Source organism: Nymphaea colorata, chromosome 1 (genome assembly GCF_008831285.2).
Source record: "Nymphaea colorata isolate Beijing-Zhang1983 chromosome 1, ASM883128v2, whole genome shotgun sequence".
NCBI classification, from domain to species: domain Eukaryota; kingdom Viridiplantae; phylum Streptophyta; class Magnoliopsida; order Nymphaeales; family Nymphaeaceae; genus Nymphaea; species Nymphaea colorata.
The window spans coordinates 24,819,329-24,829,494 of record NC_045138.2 but is presented as its reverse complement, the minus strand read 5'-3'; the positions used below and the strand labels follow the sequence as shown (position 1 = coordinate 24,829,494).

At 39.0% G+C, this 10,166-nt stretch overlaps 1 protein-coding gene across 1 annotated transcript; it reads right to left on the bottom strand.

Moving 5' to 3' along the window:
* LOC116257790 (OVARIAN TUMOR DOMAIN-containing deubiquitinating enzyme 2) lies at positions 1-7,194 on the bottom strand. The gene is made up of 10 exons (XM_031634781.2): positions 7,047-7,194; positions 6,847-6,942; positions 6,565-6,653; positions 6,435-6,480; positions 2,032-2,140; positions 1,444-1,535; positions 1,273-1,335; positions 815-930; positions 384-459; positions 1-298 (listed from the first exon to the last, which is right to left on the bottom strand). The coding sequence occupies exons 1-10, from the start codon at positions 7,083-7,085 to the stop codon at positions 242-244; spliced, it is 783 nt and encodes a 260-aa protein (XP_031490641.1). The 5' UTR covers positions 7,086-7,194; the 3' UTR covers positions 1-241.
* Positions 7,195-10,166: the final 2,972 nt, after the last annotated feature.

Here is a 10,166-nt window from a genome sequence, read left to right as displayed (position 1 = left end):
TGGAGGTGAAGAGATGAGTTTATTGGTTAAGAAATGTTTTTCTCAAATAGAGCCGCTTTGTCATGATAATTCTCTCATCAATTACATCTTTGCTGCAAAAAAGATCCAAATATTCCACAGGTTCCACATGGAGAAACCTAATTTTTATGTTTACAGTGTCCATATAGATGGGCCCCACATTCTCTTGTTCCAGTCAGTAGACTGGGTTGACAAGTTGTGTCATAATATCGAAAGCTAGCACTCACCTGTATTCTTGAAAGTTAACGTGTCCAGTTGCCTGTGCATGCTCCACAGCTTCCTGTCATATTGATGGAAAACATAAGTACAAGAATGACCACATGACAGACAAAAGTATGCTAAACCAAGTTCAACAGTTCTAGAACCTTCTGGCCCACAACTCCAATTTGGCAAACACCGCAACGCAGGGTAAAGTTTGATGTATCAGTGTAATTCCGCTTCCTGGAGTTTTACAAAGAAAGTGTCATATGACAGAGAGAAAGGAGGGAGCGGAAGAAAGAGGAGAGAGAGAGTTCAGAACACTGCTGAAAATTGAGCCTCCATGGACCATGATTAATTACCATGCGCAATTTGCATAACACAGAAAAAAGAAATAACAAGTGAAATAACATAGCAAAAATGTCAATAGGAGATCTGATGGTCCAATGTGTAACTCGATTGTTGTAACACTTAAAATCAACCAATATGGGTCCAGTTGCTAAGCACGCATACTGAACCAAGTACCATGAACCTAGGCTTTCTAAAATGTCCATAATTTTGACTTTGTGATGTACCAGAGAATATGATAGCTTATTACCTATGTGCTTCCTTGACAAGATTCAGAGCAAGCTGTTCAATGGCGCCAATAGTGCCATTACGTACTTGAAAAATTGTTTGGTCAAACTCCTCAGGGGCATCCTCAAAGGGTGACATCTGAAAGGCCAGTATGAAATCACTTTTGTACACAATACATTAGGAAAACATGAATGTAAACATATGCATAAATCATTCTTCTATGAAGCACTTGACGTCCCATTTTGGACTGGTACAGAAGAAAAGTACACCATTTCTTCCCTAAAAGAATGTCGATATGTAATGCCCCAAATGTTTAGTCTTGTATTGAAGTGGTATCAGAGCAGTTTCAACACTCATCAGCAGAGAATGATTCGCTGATGCAAACCACATCAAGCCTACATATTGATGCCACTAAGACAGATGACAACAAAAAGAAGATGAAATGAAAGAAAATTAATTTAATTAAAGTGCATAACGTACAGCTAGTGCATCATAGTGCAAGCCATCATAAATCAACATGACTCTCTCTTTGTAGTTTTTATCCTGCTCCAACAATAAATAACATCTCAATAAGAATCAGCACTTTACTGCAACGGGTTCAGCAATTTTAGATGAAAGATCAGAAAAGTGGCAGGAAGTACAGCCACAAACCTGGCCATACAAATCACACCGTGTAGTTTGTATGTCATATGCTGCAATTTCACGCTCATAATAATCTGCTAGTATTGAAAGCTCAATAGCACCTTCACAAATATGATAACAGAAACAGTATTAGAAGTGATGGTTTCTCTTGAGAACACAAAGGCACTTCGTAGGTTGTATCATGCAGAAAAGCTGCAACCAGCCTTAAAGACCCAAACCAATAGAGATTACTACTGAAGGAAATGCAGCTAGAGCTTAGAATTTGTATAAGTTACATGTAGCTTCAAAAATATATATATATATATATATATATATATATATATATATATAAAGTATAATCCATGCTCAGAAAAGTAGAAATTAACTTCTAGATCATGTTTTCCTAACAGGCGAAAAGGTACGACAGGTATAACAAGGATTATCAAAAGAAAAGACCATAAGCTATATGGTTAAATAATGATGATGATCAAGCAAATGTAAACAAGAGCAAGAGCCCCATCTAACTGGAGCAGAAATATTTAACCTTTTGAAAGGGTCATTTTTTTCCAATAAAGAACCATCATACACGTGTATGTTTTCATGTCTTGAAGGCCATACCTCCCCATTTTTCTGAATCCAGGATCCAGGCACAATAGTCTTTATTTGATTTCCCAAGAAATGCTTCATTGTACTTTGTAGGATCACCAGACACTGCTGCTGCTATGACCTGTTGAAGAAAAGGAAAAAATACAATATATCTATAAAGGTCATTAAGCTATTAGCTATATATATATATATAAACAAACAACAGGACCAGCTGTACGCTTGGATTACAAATAACAGATTATATATATATATATAACAACAGGACCAGCTGTACGCTTGAATTACAAATATCAAAAAATGAGACAAGAACATTTGAAGTTATTGCATATCAGAATTACTTTCAAACACACCACCTATTGTCAATGCCAATTGCAGACCATGCGGTCCCAATATATTATCAACTCCAAAAGAACCACTTAACCAACATGGTTTGCCCATCTAGTACAAAGCAGTGTCACAAAAGACGCTTTTGAAAAAAAAAAAGAGAAAAAATGCGATAAGTTAAATTGTCATTTAAAACTTTTAAAAAACGCGTTTAAAACTTTTTAAAAAACATTAAAAACGAAAAAACGTGTTTTTTCGTATTTTTTTCATTTCATTTTTTTAATGCCAAACAGTTTTCTTTTTTCATTTTCTATTTTTTATTTGTTGTAAATCTACTTGTTTTTTGATGTTTGTGTTATTACATTCTCACTGATTTTATTTTTCCCTAATTTTTAGTTTTTTTAATTTTTAAAAATTTATCATATTTTTCCCTTTTTTTCAAGCTCGCCATATTATACCCAAGAAAAATTTCGTCATTTAAAATTCTGAAATGTTATTTGTGACTATGGTACAAAGTAACCACCTCTGGTTGCTATGAAACGATTATCCACTAGACTCCCTGCAAGTGATGTTCCATATATTCTGCAGACATCTAAAAACCTATATACAGTCACCATCCTTGCCATCACTACCACTGAAACTAGACAAGGAATAACTGTATTATGGTTCATTAAGGGCTGACTTCAAGCATCTTCTGAACTAAAGCGTTATTTTCAGTGTCACAGACTCACAAATGGTAAGCAAAATTTGTCCACAAGAGCAATAAGCAGTCAACCTTGTGCAGGTTGAGCTGAACATTCAAAGTGCTAGGTAACACCTATGCAGCAACTCCCACAAAGAGGCCTATAGGGGCCTAGGCAGCTCCTAGTCAGGGCCTAGGAGGTCCTATTCAACAGAAAAAAGGTGAAAGAGATAATAAGGAAGGGGAAAAAGAGGAAAAGGGCCAAAGTGAAGATTTTGGAACATCTCCACCCTAATCAATATATTAGAATTTAGAAGATAGAACAACCAGATATAAGTAAACTTTTTACGTTAAAAATATAAAGTAGTATTTTTTGTTTTGGCTACCTAGATGCCCCGGGATAGGTATTCAACCTATGGCCCCGGGCATAGGTGTGCTTTTAACTTCAAAGGAGCTGAATTTATCTCACTGAGTGCTCCTGAACTTCCAAACTCAAATTTATGTGGCTACAAATAAAACAATTTTCATATCCATTCAATTAGATGGCTCCAAAAGCACGTCAGAATTCAGATTCAAAGACTTATTCACCTTGGGTTCACTCGAGTAGAAGTACAGCGCCATTCACAAAATACAATACCCAACAGGAGACAATAAATGCATATCCCAGCTTAACATTCCACTTTCACATTTGCAACACAATCAAGTCCAATAGGATATAGCATCCAACATATAAAGGCACATGTAATGTAAGATGAGGACTAGGATACAGAAGCACAAATGATACAGGAAGAAAAACTCACCAACATGTTATTTAGCATAATAACCTAAGCCACATGGATGCCAATATGGGTTCGGGTGTGATTATGGTGGCGAAGGTAAGTGTGTATGGCAGGGTGTGTGTGTGTGTATATAATATATATAGCATATGTTCAACAGCATGAAATTTCAGCAAAAGTCAATATTATTTTAAAGCCTCTCCTGACTATCCTTGCAAGCCCCACCCTCTCCCTCTCTGAAGGCATGTAGAAAGGTGCTATCAACCAAGCCCAGCAAATCTACACAGGAAGGTGCCTTCAATGGAAACCAATGTTCCATCCAGCACTGTGCTCAAGCTTGCCGTGACTAGTCAGTGGCAAACAGCTGGATTCTTCTAATTGGAAATCACCTTCTCTCTCTCTCTCTCTCTTGCTGCTATTTGCTGACTTAAGGTGTAGAGCACTGCTGCTATCGGTTAATTGGGAGCATCTGCCATTGCTGGCATCAACCAATGAGACAGATGAGATTACTCGACGTTTTTCCTTTTGTTTTAAAGTAAGATGTTTTAGATTGGATCTGACCCAACATACCCAAGTTTGCTGCCACAGTGTCAAAGAATCGGCATACTGACGCAGGTATGGCAACCATTTTAATGTGCTCATGTGACAGATAATAACAAAAGCAATGAAAGTTACCATGATTTTAACAAGAAAAGACCCCTTTACAGAATCTGATATTTACATGTCAAACACCGCATTCTACAGGTAAACGTTGTTTCAATACTTCTGTAGATAGATAAATATTTCCAATACCATGTTTTTGTACCATGTGCTTATTTTGGCTATTGAGCCCAGTCCAACTAATCTCAAGCGTTGAGAGCCTCGTCTTGAGCTCAGCTAGAGCTAACTTAACAAGGCTCAAGCCTGGCTTCACTAAGCACAAGTCAAGCCAATGTCAGAAAGGATTTCTAAAATCTTCTTTCTGAGAGATATATAAAACAGAGAGAAAAGAATGGGTTTTGAACTTGGAACCCATGCATGACACCAACAACGAGGAACACGTACACAAAAAAAGTTCACATCATGAAGCACAAGCAAAAAAAATTGTGTATACATACCTTTAAATTGAACATAACAGTAAATGAGTTCCAATGGGATAACTCGAGTTTGACTTGTTCAGTGTACAAGCTCAAGACATTATCCTGAACTCATAATCTCATATTTACTTAACATGTGTAGGGATCGAGCAAGCATATCTAAGTTGAGCCCACCGTGTTTGAGTTACTCGATTCTCCTACAACTTATATACACTGTGAACTAAGCGTCATAAGAATGCCCCATTGGAACTTCCATGGTTCATTTTCAGTTTAGTTTTCTATACTCTGCCTAATCCATGAAAAATGTGCTCAACGCTAATTGATATATTACTCTCATCTATGATGCCATTGGCTACTACAATAAGGGCCAAGCATGCACTGATTCATGAAGACATGCAAGGTACCAGAGAATATCAATCATCTCTTAGAAGATCATCCATCAAAAAACCAATTATAATTGTATGTTACGCTAATGAGAAAGGTCAGAATCAGCCATGAAACAAGTATACAGTTTTTGCATAAGTGTCATTTCTCATGGCCCTCAAGCCTGTTTAAAAGAAATCACATGAGCAGCATTCAGCAATTAAAAATGAAGATTTTTCACTTACTAATTATGTTAACTATACGACACAGAAAATATGTAAGAGGAAGACTAGAAGATTGCCCCTATTTTCTTCTGGTCTTTTTTTATGAATATTAGGTCATCGTAAAACGATTTTGACCAATTACTCTTCCTAGGTTGATATGTTCCCATATAATCCCATGCGGCCATGCCTATAAATTACAAGCAGGCAGCTTAACAGGAATTATTTTCCTTTTCTGGTATCCATAATTCACTTTGCTCTGTATCACAATAGTATATGAATACAGCTTACCAGGAAGCCTTTTCTATTAGCCATAATTCATTTTGATTTGTATTACAAACAGAGATGCATTTTATGTCCACATATCTTATAGTTTCCAAAAGAAGTCATAAGGGAATGAAGAAGCAATCACAAGAAAGAGGGATACCAAGTAACTACAAGGAAACAAGAAGGAACTACAGAAAAAGTAAAGAATTTGGATTTGGCCTGTATCATTGTGGTAAGAACAGATGGAATCAGAAGATAGTAGGCTAAAAGCAAGTGACAATCTTCAGGATAGCAATTTAATGGTTATTCCAGAAAACTGAAGTATGGGAATAGTTTTGAGCTTTCCATAAACCGGACGAGGATTCATACTCCCCATCTTTCTTCTTCCTGGAAAAGTAACAGGACCCATCTACCGTAGCATTGCATTTTCCAACTGCAGAAACTATAAAATGGTCTGTAAACACATCCAGGATGAACCATACACTACTTCTTCCGGATGTGGCTGAACAGACTAGTTTCCATAACCCGCCCTCGTCTTGAACTTGATTTAAATTGTCTCAAAATATTTCAGATTTCGGCCAAAAAGAAAACTTGCACCAATCAATCTCATGGAAGCGACTGCAATTGTCCATCTTAATAAAAGTACTAGGACTTCCATTAAAATCAATAGAAACCAAAAAGCAATGAAATGAAGTGTCTGTATAACCTGTCTAAGCTCCTGCGCTTTGTGTTTATTATGTTCCATCACGTATCTACAGACAAGGTAATCAGAGAACACAAATTACAAAAGAGGCACATAACTAAAAAACCAGTCAGAAAGAAGAAAAGAAATCAACCCGACAGCGTTGAACAGGCAACTGTTATCCGACGGTATGACCCTTCTGACAACAACTCCTTCCATTTCTCCAAAGTTCCAAACTCCCACCTGAAGAAAACCCAAAAGGCCCGGTACTAAAGGCCATCAAACCTCAATCCACAAATTCAGCAAAGCAAACAAAAGAACATTTTAAAAGTTCGCACAAATCCAAGTATGTATGACCCAGAAAACAAAATATCAAAAGTACCCAAACAAGAAACAGAACCAAATACACCAACAAGTCCCAACAAAATGTCATTACCTCTTCTTTTCCTGTACAAATATAACGTGTCTCAGAATGACTTGAAAATGGAAACAGAAGAACTTGTGGTGCTGCAAAAGCTTGTTGAGGAGTTGCCTGGACGCAGGTTGCAAAAGAAAATCTAAGACAACTAGCGAAGAGATATACTAGGAGAAAGCTAAAGTACAAAATTATAAGACAACAGAGTGGAAACGAACAACCTGGGGTCCTCTTCCTTCCTTTATTGGGTTGGCTATCATCCCATCTATTCCTCCTTACAAATTACAATATTCTTTGCGTGTCCGGGACAGAGCAGCGTCTGGTTTAGAGTGAAATCCGGAAATAGGTGGGGACTCTCGCTCGCTTCTGTCGGGGCGGACATATTTGGGTTAAGGGTATCAACGGGTCGGGTCTACATGGGAACCGGTAGACCACTATGTGGTATTGGATAATTGATACTCACTTTCAACTAGACTTGTCATTCGAGGAAAACGATAACCACGACCCAGTGTGCCACCAAACTGCCCCATAAGATAAAGGGTCCAAACCTCAAGATGGGTTTTTCTATTGGACTATGTGGATCTGATCCGAATCTGGATCCTCCATGTATTTAAGGTCTTGATCGACATCTTGGGGTATGTTGTGCGCATGCAATTGGTAGCATCATCCCATGCCACCTTCGATCGCATCAGACCTGGAACCATGGATCTTCAATTCTAGGAAATCACTTGTCAAAACTATCGCATCCCCAAATCCTGGATTCTAGAAATGAAATTATCCTATCAATGCATTTTTCATGAATCAGTGAATACCTTAATGTCAATATGGGGGCGTTTGATTGCTCCTATGCTTCAGGACCATTTAAATCACTTGCATCAGCTTTCATATTCATTTTCAGGAGCTCAGGTGACTAGGATGGGGCACTCAAACCCGGGTAGCTGCTATCCAGATTCACTAAAAAGGCTTATCTACAAACCCGAAGGTTGACATAAGTAGCGGATGGCACGAGAACGTCCCAGTTGCTACCAATGCGACTACGTCATTTCATGTCCACTCCAACGATTGAATAGTGGAATCACATAAAATATTTCGCGGTAATTAAGTATTTCCACCCATCTGCCTGATGTAGTTGACATATTTGCCTGAACAATATAATATGATAACTTAGCGTAAGGTGCCATATGAAAGAAATATAATATATAACACATGGTAGGCATACTAGGCAATAAATAGTCTACCGGTTTCAGGAAAAAACTTGCAGGGCATAAAAGATTAGGTTTGGGAATCCAAGAGGCAAATTTGGATGGACCAGAGTGTCCGTAACATGGTTTTGTGACACTTCTCCTCACCTTCTGCTTCAATAAACAAATGCCAACGGTTTTAAACGCAATGCCGTGGCCACATGTGCCAAACATGCCTTGAGCATGACTGCAGGAAGGCGTAATGGACATCCACAACCAAACATTCTGATTGATTGCTAAACATAAGCCAATTTACCATCTTCAGTTCTGCTTTCAAATATGCATCTAACAAAGACAGAGAGAGGGACCAAAAGCACCTGATGTAACAAGCGATTGCAGATTTAGAAAAAAGAAGTAAGCTGCTGATCTGAAAAAAAATGGCAGAAAGGGGAAAGCCACAACTAGCAATTCCTGTAAATGAATGAGATGAGTGGCAAACTATACACAGACGATATGGAAGGATCCAACTGTGAGATCATAGTATCACCTTACCGTGCATGTCATTGGAGATTCACCAATTGAATTAAGACAACAACATAACGTAGTTGGGGATGATCTGCTTGGGTTCCCGTAGGACTGCCCACAACCAATATCTAGATTCAGGCTTCAGATTCATGAAACCGATCAAATTGCACGAAGAAAACGATTTGAGTCAACCAAAATTCTTTCTTCACTTGAACTAAGTAGGTAAAGAATGCAGACAGAATAATCCAGTGGGACAGTTGGTAGAATCTTGAGGTTATAGCACTTTGATTTATGCAGACAAAATGGCGTACAACATCAAGCGATTATGGCATACTTTTGCAACTGACTTGACATAAGAACCGTGCAAGTGGAAAAAAACAAAGACAACCAGTCAAGCTATAGCGCAGATAAAGACGAAAGTACTAATTATATACAAGAGAAAAGAGAGGAAACGAAGAGCAACAATTCATTGCCACAAACTCACAATAATTAAAGGACAGAATCGAAGTGCACTGTTCAAGTTCACATGACAAGTTGAAGGAAGATGGCAGCTATATATCTTGATAAGAAGAATAATCCCCTCTGTGTTGTCATCATAGCGGCACCACTGTGAAGACTATTCGTATGCTCGCAAGTTGACAATAGATACTGCAGAAAGAAACACGCCACTTCTACATGAAAAGAATGAGAGCTAGTACAAAAGAAGTTTATGCTTCTCCAAAAGCAGTCCTCTTTTATTAGCAGAAAAAGAGTATTTACGTCCCAAATTGTGAGAGAACATCTCTTTCTCAACTGTGTTGTACAATTAAGTGTGGACTCAACCCTGCTACCCCTTGTCATCTTAGACAGAGAAAGGGCCACACTCACCAGCAACTCTTCTCCATTCTGGCGTCTATTTCATTTCCCATTTTCTAACTACAGTTTCCGAAAACAGAGGAAAGAAAACAAAGAGATAACAAATATGTACTGTTGATCCGTCCATCACAACCAGCTCCCCATGACCAACCTGAAAACAAGCACCCAACGCCGGTGTCATCATCAGTCATCCACGATGAAGTCGGCAGCAGAATGCGCCTCCGGCTTCTCTTCAGCAGACACCATGCCCTCCGGGTGGTGCATTGCCTGCAACACCTGTGGAGGCATCGAATTGAGGCCGCCTAAACCATCACCTCCTGATCCGAACAGCTGATACATCAATCTCACCAAGACCCCCAAAATCTGCATCTGGTTTTGGCAAGCGTCAGCATGCATCTGCATCATCTGCTTCTCATGCTCCATCTGCAAGCTCACCATCCTTTCCCTCCATTCCATCTCCTCTCTTTCCCTTTTCTCCTCCATCCTCAGCCTCTTCTGCCTCTCCTCCTCCAATTCCCTCTCCACCCTCAACTCCCTCTCCACTGCCCGCTGCTCCCATAGACTCTCCCTGTCCTCGCATTCAAACCCCCGCTGTCTTCCACCACCACTACCATCACTAACCCTGTCCCTGTCCCTCTCTCTCTCCCTCTCTTCCCTCCTCACCATCAAATCCCTAATTTCCAGCAAATGGGTGCACAACAAACTGAAAACCCTAGCTCTCCAACCACTATCCTTCTTCCATCTCTTCCTTCTCGACTGAAGATGGTCAGCCCCATCCTC